We start from the raw sequence: 16,427 nt of genomic DNA on the forward strand, positions 1-16,427 counted from the left end.
CATGGTTTGCCTTAGGGTTGCCATAAGTCAGAAAAGACTTGAAGGAACACAACAACATCAAAACCTAGTACTAGCCAGGGCAGATCCTACTTAGCTTCCAAGATCAGGTGAAATCTGGTAATTTGAGGGTATTTAGGCCCTTTTTAATCTATGCCTTGATGATAATTGTTAATGCAGATGGGGAAAGATGAAAATGCTCAAAAAAGTGGAAGGCAGTTGGAAAAGAGGAAGACCACAGCTTTGAATTTCCAGGGCTTAAAAGTCTCTTATTCATAAGGTCGCCATAACTCAATGCCAAGTTGATGGCAAATAAAAGCAACATATTATTGTCCTCCTTTCTTTTTTGCTCCAATAACCCCAAAGAAGGTCAAGAGAAATATTTCCAGAACAAAATGAATTGGACTGATATGTTGAAATAAAACCTCTTGGGAATCAGTCTCTCTTCAAATCAAAAGATTCTGGAGTCTAGGTTGCATAGCCCACAAAGAATTGAGCCTTGCACCAGCTGTCAATATTGTCCTCAAGACACACTATACATGAACGTTCTCAGTCCAGCAGAAAACATTTCTGGCACTACAAGTGCTTGAACGTGATAAACCCTTGGTGAAGCCGCCACTACTGACAGTCTCTCACTTCTCTGTGCAGCTTATCAGCACTAGGAAATGTTTTAATGCCTTGCTTAGGAGGAGCCACGACTGCTTCTGCTCTTGGATAACCTGTCTGACCTCAGACACTGTTTGAAAGACATATTCCTAAAAAAGTTGCCATGCAGTCTTCCCTGAAAGTTATTGATCTTGTAGGCTCACTTGTTGTTGTTGTGTGCCTTCAAGTGGTTTGCAACTTATGATGACACTAAGGCAACCCTATCATGGGATTTACTTAGCAAGTTTCTTCAGAGGGGGTTTGTCATTGCCACCCTCTGAGGCTGAGAGAGTGTGACTTGCCCAAGGTCCCCCTGTGGGTTTACATGACTGAGCCGAGATTCTCTAGACCCTGTTCTCCAGAGTTCTAGTCCAATGCTCAAACCACTACACCAGGCAGGCTCACATACTGTCATTTGGAAGAAAGAGTCAAAAACATGCATCTTTGGGGACATTTAGTTTGTTGTGGTTCATTAAAAAGGGAGGAAGGGGAAGACATTGTTTTGAATGGAATTTTTCTTCTTACTTTGAGACAGAAAATGCAGTACAGATTGTGATAGGTTCACTTCTCTGTTATACCACAAATGTCACCCTTTCAAAAAATCAGAACAACAACATTAAAGGCATCTACGCCTGTGGCAACTGGCTTTGCCTTTGGTGTATATATGGACATTTTGCGGTGAGGGAAAGATGGACAAACCAAAGGGCAAATATAGGATTTCAACTACATGGTGATGTAGTAGTAATAGTACTGGTGCCTTCTGGTCAGTTTTTAACTTGTTTGTTTGTTTGTTTTTTAAATTCTGCATTGGATTTAATACTTTTTTAAGGAGGGGAGGGTATCAGGGATTTTATATGTTCTGTATTTTTAACTTTGTTAGCCGCCCCGATTGTTCTTTTTTTATTTTATTTTATTATTATTATATTTATTATATGTGGAAAGTGACTGAATGATGTATCGCAATTCCAGACAACACCCTTAATGTGGAAACACTCTGGCTAAATCCAGATCCAGCCCAATTTCATTGCAAAGAGCTTAATTTCATCAGTATTTCAAACTGTTATTTCATCACCTAGTGCATAAGTGTCTATACCCACAACATAGTTATAACACTTTGGTATCACTTTAACTGTCATCCAACCTATAGAGTCTTGGGATTTGTAATTTCATAATGCACTTCAAATTCTCTTGTACATTACTTTGAACCTCAGTATTAGAATCACTGGAAGTGAGTTCAGAATACCTCATAAAAATACAACCTCCAGAATCCCTTACTCTGGATGCATCAAAACAGGGAGAAAGGAAGAAAACAGGTAAGCCCACCTCATCAGCTTTTACCAGCATGTTAGAAAGGCATAGATCTATACATTTGGCAACCAAAATGGAAATCATAAGAAATATGAAGGCTTCTGAACAAATCTTGTCATGAAAACCCCCATGAAGGTTTCACCCTTGAGTTGCCATGAGCCAGAGACTACTTGAAGGAACACAACAACAACACCTGGATGTATATTGAAAGAAGACTTCAAGTGGTCTCTAGAAGGTTCAAAATGTTTTTGCAAACTTATATGAGACTTATTTAACCTGACTGAGGATACTGGTACTCACAGGATCCCTCTGCTCAGTTTCCTCTGTTGGAAAAACTACTAGCTACTCCTACCCTCTTAGTCCTAACTCCAACTCATGAACCCCTTCCTGAACATTAAATAATTGTGAGGATTTAAAAAAACAGTCAGCCTAGAAATAATAGAACACCATTTTCAAGGTTTAAAGGGGGGGGGGGAGACCACCCTCAACTGAGTGAAAAACCCAGTAACTACAATAACCTGTTCTGCTCTTGCATACGTTTGGGCTGTGCATAGAAATGGGACAGAATTCACATTTCATTGTCCTTTTGGCTTCATTAATGGCAAACTTTGTTTCTTTGTAGCCATGTCAACTGTGGATAACACTCCATCTGCCTGATCGAGTTGACTCCACTTGAGGAATATTTATGCCACTATATTAGTCTTGAAGAAGTAACCAGAGGCAAATCTACAGAACTATGAATTATCCAGGCAGCCAATTTCATCATGGCAGGAAAGTGCATCCTGTACTTTACTTGGTGGGTAAATTCCAAGGGTTTAGGAGCCAATTTTCCAGTGCAACCCCCCCCTCCAAATCTAGCATGGGAAACATCAGCCTGTGTGAAGTCCACTTCCAACTTGTACATGCACACCCTGGACACCCTTTGTGGGGACTAATTTATAACAAGGAATACACAGGCTGCATGCTTTGGTTCACAGAAGCATCACTTGTCCTGGAGCATAATTTATATTTTAACAACACACATATATACTGTATGTACACATACACAGGGGAGGACCTCCAGCTTCTGCAAAATTGAGCAGGAGCTGCATGTGGTGTATTGGCTGCTGTTACCCTGCTATACATTCATTCCTCCATATTCGCTGGGGTTAGGGGCACAGGACCCCCGTTAATGTGGGAAAACTTCAAATAACAAAAACACTACTGTATGTTTTTACCTGGGAGAACACATTAATAAAATCCGTGAATAATCAAATTTGCAAAAGTCAAAGCCGCAAATGTGGAGGCAGAAGTGTATATGGATCCTGTCACAAACTCATAATCTGTGTGCTTATTTTTAAGATGTAAAAAGGGGCTGGGACATCTGTTATCAGTAGACAGGGGCACTAAGGGGTGGAACAGAGTATTTTGAAAAAGGACATGGTGGCTGTGACCTGAAATGGAACAGTCCACACTGCTACATTTTGCTGCAAGTCCCAATAATTAGAAAGGATGATCTTGATGGGAAGAAGAGGGGATCACTGCTTTAAGCACCTGCTATAAAAGGCACAGCCGTGGGAAGATCATTGATTTTGCCATTTTAGGCTAGTTGTGGAGTTATAGCCTTATAGAGCTGTTGAAAAGAAATGACTTACAGCAACACTGATCAACTGCTCCAGAGGGACAGACAGCTCTCCCTTGCCAAGAAGGGCCCTCAAATAGTTGTTCCCCTCCTAGAGATGCCCTTTTATTGCCCGATAAGCCTTTCCACAGCATCCAAACTTGTGCCTCCTTTAAGTGACTTTTCAGCATGAGGTAAAGCCCTTTCTATTTCTATCAAGCTTTTGAAAATGTAACAGGCTCTAATTGATGGGTTTAGCTGGCTTTGAAAAGGAGTTGCCTCCTCTTCAGTATTGTTGCATGCATTTCTTATTTTTGATCTAATGTGTTAATTTTTTTTTTGCAAACCATTTCAGAAGGTTGGGTGCACCTGAAAGTGTTACAGAAAAATATTTGCCATTCATTTAGGAATGAAGTATATTTGTCTCATTTTTCAAAATAATGTGATTGGTTCTTGTCACAGGAGAAATGCTGGGACTAACCATTCCAGTCAGCAATTCCCCACCAGCCATTAATTGGTGAGGGAATTGTGTCACATAATTCCTTGCTTTTGGCCCTCATGTACACCACATAAACTTAGAAGTTTATCACACATGGGGAAAATCAAGGAATATCAGGGATTTCTCCATTAATGATTTGTTGCTGGTCATTCCCTAGTTATTCCTGGGATAAGTCCTCTTTAATTGTGACACCGTGTGAAATCTTCACCGTGATCGCACAACTTTCCTGGGGATATGACTGTTTAAACCTGCAATTTTCCCCGTGTGATAAAATCATCACTCTGAGAGGGAGTAATATAAACAAAGGACCAACAATGTACATTGAAGCTAAGAGCCCTGAGGATCAGACCAAAGGTCTCTGTAGTACAATATCTGTTTACAGAGCAGCCAACTACTTGCCTATAGGAAGCATCCCACCCAGGACGTCAAAGTAACCACACCCTCTACTTCACATCTATCAGCAACAATATACTCATTCACCTTCACAAGAGACCTCTGAAATATGCCATTGTCATTCCTGTTTTGCACATCTGGGTGTAGGAACAAGGCTGACAATAACTTATTTGAGGTTTAAAGAGTCCCCAGTTGTGTTGAACAACTTCCAGTTCAATACCCAAGATCACATTTCTCCGCTCAGTGCAGATGTGAATATCTAGAATGGAACTTAAACACACCATCATGAGTTAAACACACCACTCAGTGACAGGCAAAAGATTCAAGAACAGAACCAGACGTATTGAATGCATCAAATTAAATGGGATGACCTTAAAGCAGTTTAGAAAGCACCCTGGTAGATCTGTAAGACCTACTGTTTAACACATCCCAGCCCAGTAAGCTAAGAAGAGGCTACACAATCCTGAATACATCATCCTTCCTGTGGGTAAGGGGGTCATTCATACGTTATTGCTTGTAGTGCAACTATACGAATAATCTCACTCATGCATTCTGGGTTTGTTGTTCACACTACGGAACTGCATCTGTGTATATCTCTGTGAGTTCGGTTGCCCACATATGTCAGCACTCGAATAAAGATGGAGTCAGTGATGCAAATGTATTTGAAGCACATCCAAAGCAGGCAGAGTTTTATCCCAGTTTATCCCAGGTGCATTCACATTGGTTATTCACACACCCGACAATCCAAATCTTTTAGAAAAACCCAGGGGAAAAAATCCAACATCGATTATCCTGGGTTAAGTGTGGGTTTTGGCAGCCCACCCACCCACCCACCCCCAACTTAATCAGATGCATTTGAAATGCATGTGAACAACAAGGATTCAGTCCAGATTCTACTTGGATTATTTTTACTGTCTGAATAACACCTAAGAAAAATTTTAATCTGCAGCTCATTAGTCCTTTGTTTTACACATCTTACTTCTATCCCAACCTTCATCCTGAGAGCTCAATACAATGTATGTAGTGCTTCTTCATTTTATCCTTGCAACAGGCTTTTGAGTTAGGTTGAGAATTTATGACTGGACAATGTTGTCCAGTAAAAGCTTCTCAGTTGAGGGGTGAACACATTTTCTCCTTGTCCTAGCCTGACACACTAACCATTCAAGTGACTTGCTGTCATCCCCTCTAACTGAGAAAACATAATAGCTTCAGACTCACTAGCAAAGAAAGAAAGAAAAAGGCCCCCCTCTTTGACCCAAATTTCCTAGGAAATGAATGGGCACATCTTTGGCCCAAACAGGTGGTATGAGCTATGCCACCTATAATCTGCTATTATTGACCATCACTGGTGACTGATGGTTTCCATAATCAGTGGCATAATGAATCTGCCATGGGTTTCAGTCTAAAAGTGATGAGCCCCATCCCCAAACTAGGTTTAGCACCTTCAAAGTTACAAGTCCAAAGTGCTGAGAGAGCCAAAATTTCCCAGCTGTGCCTTAGGAAGCTGTCCTTCCCCATTCCCAAAGTCCTTGCAAAATACCAAGCTTCCCTCCAGATGTACACCTCCCATATAATGGATATTTTGCTTATTCTTCACAGTAGGCACATTTGATCTATTACAGTAGCCAACCTAGTCACATCCTACACACTATTTCCTTTAAGGCTATAAGGTACAACACAGCATTGGTTTAAAAATCAAAATATTTTATTGCTCTTCTTTGTAAAAATGCGCTTAACTTACATTGTCTTTTATGTAGTGGTATGTACCACCAGGTTTTTTAAAATGTCACTTTTTAAAACCTTTTTGTTAAGTGTGTAACACCATTGTAGAACTCTGCTCCATTCCTGGCATTCTTCTAAGCATGGATGGCCCATGACCCCATTTTACTTTTATATAAATACTGTAAAATTTCTCTAGACTTTGCAGCATTGTAGACAAAAGATCTATTAAAGTAGACAATAAGTTCAATATTCTTTTTCCTTCGTTTACTTTAAAAATATACCTAAAACTTTGAGATAATCTTAAGAGTAATGTTTAACATTAAGAAAAATTACAGTGCGTTGACTGAAGGAATATTCCACCGTCCTTAAAGCCAATATTCCCTTTTTGCATGTTGAAAAGCGAGTTAGCAGTTACTTAGCAACTTCCTTTCCCACCTACATAGAATAATTTAGTTGAGAATTAAACAAGGCAGATACTACTTTTCTTTTATCTGCAATTCACAGTTCCTGTGAATAAAGAGATCACAATAAATATTAAAAATAGGTTCTTCTTTTTTCCTGTAAGGCATCTGAGTATTACAAAGTTTTAATATGAGCTGAAAGAGAAAGCATTTGCTTTTTCCCCCTCTTCATTTCTCCAGTGAAGGGGGTACATAATCAAACTGTAGAGTTCAAAGGTGGCAGCCAGGCAGAGAGGGGAAAGCAGTGTATAAAAATGTCTGTATGGAACATCTTCAGTTAGCAGGAAGAAGATGATAGCAATAGAACTAGATGGCTGCAAGTGTGCCAGAACCTGTAGTTTTTTCACTTAAGAGGGAAAAAAGTTACTTCTAGTCCATCTCTGCAATAATATTTGTATTGATTTTTTAAAAAAACGAGTGCTTGGCCCGAAGTTCACTGTGTAAGTCTCTTTTGCACTGATTTTTTTTTAAAAAAAACCTTTTCTGTAATACTATAAATAGCTTAGGTATTGATAAGCATTCTTCTTAATAAGGTTGTGGTTGTTTTAAAAAGCTTAACTTTTTTTAAAAAAAAATGTTTGCTTTCCTTTGTCATTTGACAGATTCCTACCACCACCATTTCCAAATCATTCTGTTCCATCATGGCCAGAAAAAAAGCAGCCTTCCTAGCAGGGGTGGTGGGCAGGGTCCAAGGCGAGGGTTTCTATTGCATACGGTCAGGCTGTAGTTGTGTTGGCTGGTACTGCACAAAAGCCGTGGGAGCTGCAACTGGTGGGTTGGCGGCCGTGAGTGGTTGTTGAACAGCGCTTGTGTAGCCATATCCCATGAAACCGGCAGCTGGGGAGGCAGCGTATGGGTACTGGTCGTAGGCAGCAGCGGTGAACTGAGAGTAGGCCTGGCTTGCGGTTGTGTACTCTATGTATGGAGATGTGATGGACTGTACCGGGGTTGGGATGACCACGCTAGGCTGAACGATTGCTTGAGGGTAGATAAAGTGATGTGCGAGCCTGTAAGATTTGAAACAAAAACAAGCAGAAATCATCAGACTGTTTCCTCAAGAGATGTATGTACAGATGCATATGTGGGATTAAGAGGCAACTTGATCATATCATTACATTGCAACTTCAAGAACTATTTTTTGTTACTTGGGATTGGAAGCAGGGAGAATGACCAGTCCAACAACTAAAGCAAGCCAAAATGAAAATTGAGGTTTAAAATCAACAAATGTAAGCTGCATTACTCAAGGGGCAGTTTAGCTCTGAGTGCAGCTACAGCATGAAAATAATGCAGTTTAACGCCACTTTAAACTGCTATGGCTCCATCCTACAGAACTGTGGTTTTGTGAGGCACCAGCAGTCTTTGACAGAGAAGGCTAAAGACCTTATAAAATTACAAATCTCAGGATTCTATAGGATGGAACTACAGCACTTAAAGTGGTATCAAACTGGATTCTTTCACAATGTAAATGCACCCTCTGTGTTCTTAAGAACAAGTGGGTCCTGAAACCAAGTGGTGTGCTCCTCCTAGTCAGGCTGCCAACAAGCCAGCCAGCCAAGATACGCCATTCTCTAGTATGCCACATTGAATCACCATACATGAACCAGGTTATGCATAGTGATGCCTGTGGGAGAAAGACATCCTTCAGAAGCCATTTTCAGCATTCTCTCCAGATTAATGAAAGCAAAATGGTGGCCAGGTCTGCAACCATGGGCCCAGATTGGTCAACAGGAACTTTCCATCCTTCTCAGCTACCCAGCATTCCAGAGGTGAATCCCAATGACGGAGCCTAAAACTCTTGAGTAGCCTGAGACCTAACAACATATACTATGAAATTTGACACAGCATCATGTGAAGTTTTAAAGAAATTTGAATAGTAAGTACATGGTAATAGTAAGTAAGCATGTGGTGTAATGGCTTGAGCATTGGACTAGGGCTCTGGAGGCCAAGGTTTGAATCCCTGCTCTTCTATGGAAACCCACAGGGTGACCCTGGGCAAGTCACAAATTGGGGGTATCACAAAAAAGCAAATGTTATTAATTTATTATCCTTGTCTTGCCAGGCAAGGAGATAATTGCTTATGTGTTTTTCTGTCCCAGGGGCTAAAATAGTTTGAATAGTGTTAGGTGCTGAGTACCTTTCCTTCAAGGTATCAGAATGATTTCACTTATCTCTGGCAGGAGAACTGGTGTCAGTTAGACCTTTTCCCTGCTGTTGCTTATTATAGCATGAGGGCTAGGAGGGAATTAAAGCTCTCCTCCCTGCTTGCTGCCATTCAAATTATCCAATTCTTGATGCTTACAATTTTTAAAAAAGAAAAACTGCAGGATACTGCAGGCAACATGTTTAACATCACATGGAGTTAAGTCCTGGGCCACTCAAGGAGCTTGAGGTTTGTTAGGAACTCAGTTTTTTTGGAATCTGGATCCTTATCTAGCCAGAAAGAGCATCCCCCTCCCCCTGCCCATATGCAGACATACAGATACAGGTGGAAAGAAAGCGAAGAATCAACAGTCTCTGAAAATGGTAAAGGAGGGGAAATCTTTAAAGGAGGGGAAGTAACCAAAACAACCCAGTAAGCACTGAGCGTTCCCAGTGAACAAAATATATTGTCTGACTGTTCTGGAGAGCAGGGAATGTACATGATAGGGCAGCCCATTGCTGACTTTGTCCAAAATGCACCAATGGACAGGACTGGTCCAAGTTGTTTTGCTGCCTGAAAGAAATGTGAAGATGACGCTCTCTCCTCACTCTACATACAAGAGGCAGATTAGGCTGCTGAATCTTGATCCAGCACTGGGGCTGGAATAATGTCCTCCAAGACATCTGAGGTCCTGTCTGAACAGGCCATAAGTCCAGGGAGAGTCAGAGCATTATCCTCCACAATTAACTCCATCTTGACCACGATGGTGGCTGTATGTACCGGGCTGCCCCTGGTGTGGCAGTGCAGCATTGTTTGCACAGGCCAGCCAGGTTGACACTGCATTGGCACAGCTGGCCTGTCCCTGAAACAGTGTGGTCAGGGGATCTCCCTATCTTCTCTTCTATTGGTTTCATGAGCATGCCCACCCTCAGAAAATCAGTGGTGCACCTGGTGACCTGTCCATGGGGCTCCTGCAGGTGCAGACATGGTGACACTGGGGACAGGCCATCCTCTTTCCCTGTACTTTTCAGCAGGGAGGAGGAGGATGGCACGGTGCCTGGCATGTGAACAGATGACTCTGCCCAATTCGGGCCTAATCCAACTGTTTGCATGTCACAAAACTGTGTGCTCATCCCAGGATTTCAAAGGAACACCGGGGTTTTCCCCAACTATGCCAACTCCAGGGCAAAGTTGGGTGAATGGGGAAAGCCCATAATGTTCTGCCAGGGGTTGCCATGCATCATGAGAACAGGCAGCACTGGCCTCAGGATGAGGACAGGTTTTTTTGCCCATGCTGAGAACCGCGAGGCAGCAGCACCAGGAAGAAGTCATGTACCATACACCATTTTGTCCTTAAACAAAGGAGAATACCCCCCATTGTCTGCCTAACTGTAGGACTGGACCTAGTGATATGACCAACTGGGCTTCTGTGCTTGTAGTCTCTCTTTAGAAGACACTTAGCAAATATGTCAGTATGGTATTTATTTAGATTCTTTTATTTATTTAGTATATTTTATATGCTGCCCATTTATTAATTTCCACAGCAGTTCACAAAAAAAAGTCGATTAATATCTGACACAGAGCTTGGCAGAAAAAAAAGTAGTCATTTCTGCTTGAGATTGCCTGGCAAACAAGAGTTGTCAAAACTTTATCTTCTGCCCACCATCAAGGTTCTCAGTATTTCATCTGCAAGGTACTGGCCAGTTTCTTCCACTTATAATCAGAGCAAAGTATTCCCCCCCCCCTCCACCCAAAGTTTATTTAACATTCCACTCTGTTGTCACTGACTCCATGTTTTAAAACATGTATTGCCACAATACTCAAAAGCTTTTTTTCTCCTTTTGGCAATGACTACGGGGCATTTGTTGTAACACACAAAATGCTTATTCTGTTTACTCTTCCCTCTCCTCACCCACTCCCTATTCATATCTCTCTGAAGTTACCATGCAAACACCCTCCCCATTCCCTTAACAGGCTGAGACTTGTACTAGATTCAACTGATAATAAACTTAACATGAAACAACAAAAAGGGAAAAAAAGAAGAAAGAAAGTAATCAGCTGACACTAGCTGGCAAAAGTGCATTTTAGCCTGTTGAAAAGAGAAATCCTAACCCCCTACAGTTTCAACAGAGCTAGTGTAATACAGTGATTTGAATGCTGGACTGAATTGAGGGAGACCAGGGTTCAAATCCCCACTCAGCCATGGAAAGTCACTGGGTGACATTCACACTCTCTCAGCCTTGTAAAGAAAGCAATGGCAAACTTCCATTGACGATATCTTGCCAAGAAAATCCCATGACAGATTCACTGTAAGTCAAAATTGATTTGAAGACACAGAACAACAACAACAGTTTCAACATTTTTGTGTTAGAATTGCACTGGGTGGTTCAGAGTGCCTTTTTGAAGAAAACTTACATTTTGAAGAGTTGAATGTGTTGTTTGTAAAACTGTGCTTGCAGTTATTAAGAGGGGTTGATGTGCTACTTTGTTTTTGCACAATAGCAACAGTTCTGAGGTCTGAAGGCAAGTCAAAAATGTTAAATCTTCAGTACAGTATTTTCCCTTAGTTAAGAAGGTGAGATTAACATCTTTATTCTGCTTTCCCATTCTGTTTAAAATATAAGGGGATCCTGAATAAGGGCCAGAGGACAATTCTTAATGTCAGAAGAAAATTTTCATCTGAAATGTGATTATAAAAACCATCAATCGAATGATCTTCAAACTGTCATCACACATCAGAGTCACTCTGTGAATGGCCAACTTATGAGGTGCTTTATGTGTCACTGATTAATCACTGGCACAACACAACCACAAACCCTTGGAGCACAAACACCAAAGAACACGGTCAAGCCTAAAATTAGAACCACTGAAGCTTGTTGCAAAAATCCAGGTCAGGTTACATTTGACACCTTGGGCCCAAGACTGGAGAGATGACTCATGAGCAGGATCAAAGTGCTATCCTATTGCCACAAGCAGAATCAGTGAGACACAAAGCAAAAACATGTAATATTATGCACAAACAAATGCAAGACAGACACTGATATAAATGCAAAACAGGACATAACCAATTTTAACTTATAATCAGTTATTGCTACCTCATATTTTAACCCATGTTTAAAAGGTAGAGCTTCAAATGTTATTTTTTTTTGGACTGCAATTCCCAGAATCCCCCAGCCAGTCCAAAAAAAGAATTTGTCCAACCTCTCCTAAAATGACCCAGGGCATAAATTTAGAAAATAAATATAAATCTATTTAATAAATTATATTTAATAAATCTAAAAATAAAATAAATTTCAGTAAATAAGGGAAAAACTGTCACCCCTTCATGTCTGCGGACTTGAAATCCACGGACTTGAAAATCCACAGAGGGGTGACCGCCATTAATCCCAATGGGATGCGTGCCCATGGCACATTCCCCACATGTATGCACCCCGTTCAAGCCAATGGGGCTTAAAAGTGCATGAGTTTTGGAACTCGCAAGGGAGTTTGGAACAGGAGCACATGTTCCAAGGAGCAACTCTACTCAATGTTTCCTAACAAGCTGCCTTTCTGTATAAGTGGGCTCCATATATATATATATATATATATATATATATATATATATATTCTCTCTCTCTCTCTCTCTCTCTCTCTCAGATACACACACACGGACCTCAAGGATGAAGAAGCTTCAGCCTTCCAGAGGTTTGGGACACAACCTCCCCCAAACTAGGGTTGCCATAAGTCAGGAGCTCCAAACCGGGACAAATGTAGGACAAATGTAGGGCAACATTTTCAAATGTAGGACACATTTTTACCAAAATGGAGGACGTGCAAAAAAATTGAGGATTTTTAAAAAATGTTAATATAAAAGCATGATCAAAATGGAGGACATTTTGGCATTATTCCTAGACAGATGGCAGAAATGTATTTGCCCTCGGGTTCAACTGTACTTCTCAGAAGTGTGTACTTGGTCAAGGGACTGTGGTTTTTCTTCACTGCGCATGAGTTTGTAAAAATTACAGCAAGTTACATTGGCCGTGCCTCAGAGGCTTGTTGATATCAATATCACCACCATCATCATCACTATAATTGTCCAAGAAAGGCAGACTTGTTAGCATTCAAAGTGCCATAAATACACAGAAAATGTACTTCCATACATTTAATAATAAAAAATAATGGGGGAAAAATAAAAAACAAGACAGGGGTGTATATATTTCATAATAAAAATTAATGTAATAAAATAAAACAAGCAATAATAAAAATTAAAGAAATAAAAAAAATGAAAAGCAATAATAAAAATTAATAAAATAAAATAAAATAAAATAACTATTTTATATTTTTAAAAATAATTTAAAAACCCCAAAAAACCAAGGCAGACCTAATGGCCACTGACTCAGCTCTCCTCCTCCTCCTCCTCCTCCTCCTCCTCCTCCGGCCCAATTCTGCCCTGGCCCCTTCAAGGCACCCTTCCTCCTCTTCCTCCTCCTCTCCTCCGCCCCAATTCTGCCCTGGCCCCTTCAAGGCACCCTTCCTCCGGCTCCTTCCTCCTCCTCCTCCTCCTCCTCCTCTCCTCCCCTCCTCCTCCTCAGGATGGCTGGCGCGCATGCACGCACGCGCGCAGAGGGAAGCAGGGCAGGCGCGCGCGCTGCCACTGGCCCCTGCTGAGGCCTGGGCGGCACGCGCCAAGGAGCCCGTCCTCTTTGGCCAGCTGGCCAATGGCTGGCTGGCCAAAGCTAGGGACGAGCTCCTGTTATGGAGCCCAGTGCGTGCGCGCATGGGTGGGCAAGCCCTGACGCGGTGGCGGCAGCGCTTCTGCCGCCGAGGAGGAGGAGGAAGGCGGAGCCGGAGGAGGAGGTGGGTTGGCGCCGCAGCCAGCCGTATTAGCGGCAACGGCTATGGCCGCAGGAGGAGCGGACCTCGAACCGAGAACAAGGCGTGGGGGCCCCCCAAACCGGACCTTGACCGTGAGGGGCCCCCCAAAAGCGTGATTGTCACGGGGGCCGCCGGGTTATGGCATCCCTACCCCAAACCCTTGCCAGTATTGCTACTGCCGCCGAGGAGGAGGAGGAAGGCGGAGCCGGAGGAGGTGGGTTGGCGCCGCAGCCAGCCGTATTAGCGGCAACGGCTATGGCCGCAGGAGGAGCGGACCTCGAACCGAGAACAAGGCGTGGGGGCCCCCCAAACCGGACCTTGACCGTGAGGGGCCCCCCAAAAGCGTGATTGTCACGGGGGCCGCCGGGTTATGGCATCCCTACCCCAAACCCTTGCCAGTATTGCTAATGATAGAAAGATTTTGGGAGCTGAAGTCCAAAATACCTATGCAGGGGCCAAAGCAGAGTGATAATACAGTGGACCCTTGTTATACGCTGGGATTTGGTTCCAAGATCCCCCATGGATAACAAAATCCGTGGATGCTCAAGACCCATTAAATATAATGACATAGCAAAATGGTGTCCCTTATAAAAAATGGAAAATCAAGGTTTGATATTTGGAATTTATACTTTTTTTTGGAATATTTTCAAATCGTGGATGCTTCATGTTTAAGAAGGGCTGACTGTATTCTGGCCTGGAAGAGACGCTGGAAGAAGACTTTTGTCTTCACAATCCCACTGACTGTGATAAAGCTTCCTCCATATAGCAATAATGCAATTTTACTACTTCCTGGAACTGGCTTTTAATTGTGTGCAATTGTTTTAATTGGCTTCAAAAATCATTTATAGTAGAATGAGGTAACATGCCAACCATGCCCATTTAGAGGTACATTAAGGAAAACACTTCACTACAAGTAATTCCATCAGGTGTGTGATTTTATATCTCTATCTATCTATCTATCTATCTATCTATCTATCTATCTATCTATATTTTAAAAAGGCATTATTTAGGAAGAGTATGACTTATGGATTCCTTATGTGGGAAAATTGCAGTGTCCACATGTGTATACTGACATTCCATCTTATATGAAGAGACGATTATTAAAACCCATCAAACACTAATTAATCTATTTAAATACATCCCCTGTACCACCTTCTGCTCTGACTACAAATAATAATCCTTCATAAAATGTGTGCTTAGTTTCGTGAGTGTGCACATTCTCATGAGTGTGCACACTCTGACTAAGATCCAAATAATGACATATGGCTGCCAAGGTGCATTACCAGTTTGTGTATAGGGATAAATAACACCATTTTAAAAACAGGTGTATGCAACTTTTAGCTCTCCTAGTGTTTTGGGCTAGAGCTCCCATTAGCTTCAGGCCATGGTAACAGCGTGTAGGCACTGTAAACCAAAATATTAGGAGAGCAAGATTTTTGCCACACCTGTTCGAAAGAATAGGCTTGGAAAGAGTCTATTTGGGGCTGCACCTGCACTGTGGAAATAAGCAAGGTTGACACCACTTTAACTGCCATGGCTTAATGTTATGCAGTTCTGGCATTCGTAGTTTGCTGTGGCACCAGAGTTCTCTAACAGAGAAAGCACAATTACAGTTCCTAGAATTCCATAGCATTGAGCCACGGCAGTTAAAGTCATATCAAACTTGATTACCATATTCCTGGAGTACAGATGCAGTTTGGGACATACTCCATACCTTCCCCTACTCCCTATGTGCTCCTTAGATCCAAACTGAGAAACAAATAGAAAGTAACCAGAATTAGTAACAACTCTCTCTCCCTGACCACCAAACATAGGTTTTAAATATATCAACTAGATGAGTCTTGATTTTTGTAACCACATTTTATTGTAAAGAGATTAACATAGGGGGAGAAAAGATTTTCACTACAATCCTAAGCATATTTACTTGGACACAAGTCCTACTTGCTCAGTGGGCCTCACTCTCTGGTAGGACTGCAGTCTGACTAGTATTTAATGCTCATTTATTTTCATATTCCACCAAAATCAGCTGGATATTTGCATTAACATGACCATAGCTAGTTTATTAGAAATTGTTTTTTGAAAGCAGGATGATTTAAGTCTGATGTCATTCCCAACATTACACTAGTCTTAGTCATCATGTACACATGGCATCTAAGAGATCAGGCCAAATGAACTTAGAAAAATTACTTAAGTACATCATCCAGCAGCCCCAGTTCCTGAGCCAGCATGGCCAGTGACCAGGCTAGCTAGAGGATCCTGGCAGCTGCAATCTAGAGAAGTAATTGATCCCAGCTTTGCAAACAAACTAGAATGACAACTGGTACAACAGGTAAACAATAAATTCTTTATGGCAAGGACTCTGTCTGTCTCTCTGTCGATCCATCCATCCATCCATCCATCCAGACATACAGGCTGCATCAACTCTGCATAAATCATCCAGTTTGACGCCCCTTTAACTGCAATGGCTCAATGATATGGAAGTCTGGGAACTGTAGTACTGTGAGATATTTAACCTCTATAAGAGAGCTCTGGTGCCACAGCAAACCCCAAATCTCAGAATTCCACAGCATTGAGGTGTGGCAATTAATGTGGTGCCAAACCAGATCATTTCTGTGGTGCAAATTCAGCCTTAGATGATGAAAAAAGAGAAAGAGAGAGAAAAAGACTTTGGCAGTTGGAGCTACCTTGCATGTGCTCCAAAAAGGTATCCACCCCAAATAGATATGAAGCTTCTGTCTAGATTCATTCTGTTGCCCCTTGCAATAAGCAGCAGTACATTCCAACTAGCACAACCAGAAATCGGCTCTG

General features: G+C 41.8%; 1 protein-coding gene across 1 annotated transcript in view; it reads right to left on the reverse strand.

The window, feature by feature from the left end:
- Positions 1-6,125: 6,125 nt before the first annotated feature.
- RBM38 (RNA binding motif protein 38) overlaps positions 6,126-16,427 on the reverse strand; it is a 38,498-nt gene continuing 28,196 nt past the window's right edge. Inside the window, exon 4 of the mRNA XM_089513764.1 lies at positions 6,126-7,632. Within this exon, the coding sequence (XP_089369890.1) occupies positions 7,329-7,632 (304 nt within the window). The 3' untranslated portion in view covers positions 6,126-7,328. The remainder of the gene's footprint in view (positions 7,633-16,427) is intronic.

The sequence above is a fragment of the Sceloporus occidentalis genome, unplaced genomic scaffold (genome assembly GCF_023333645.1).
Source record: "Sceloporus occidentalis isolate IW3139 unplaced genomic scaffold, rSceOcc1.0.p SCAF_3, whole genome shotgun sequence".
Lineage (NCBI taxonomy): Eukaryota > Metazoa > Chordata > Lepidosauria > Squamata > Phrynosomatidae > Sceloporus > Sceloporus occidentalis.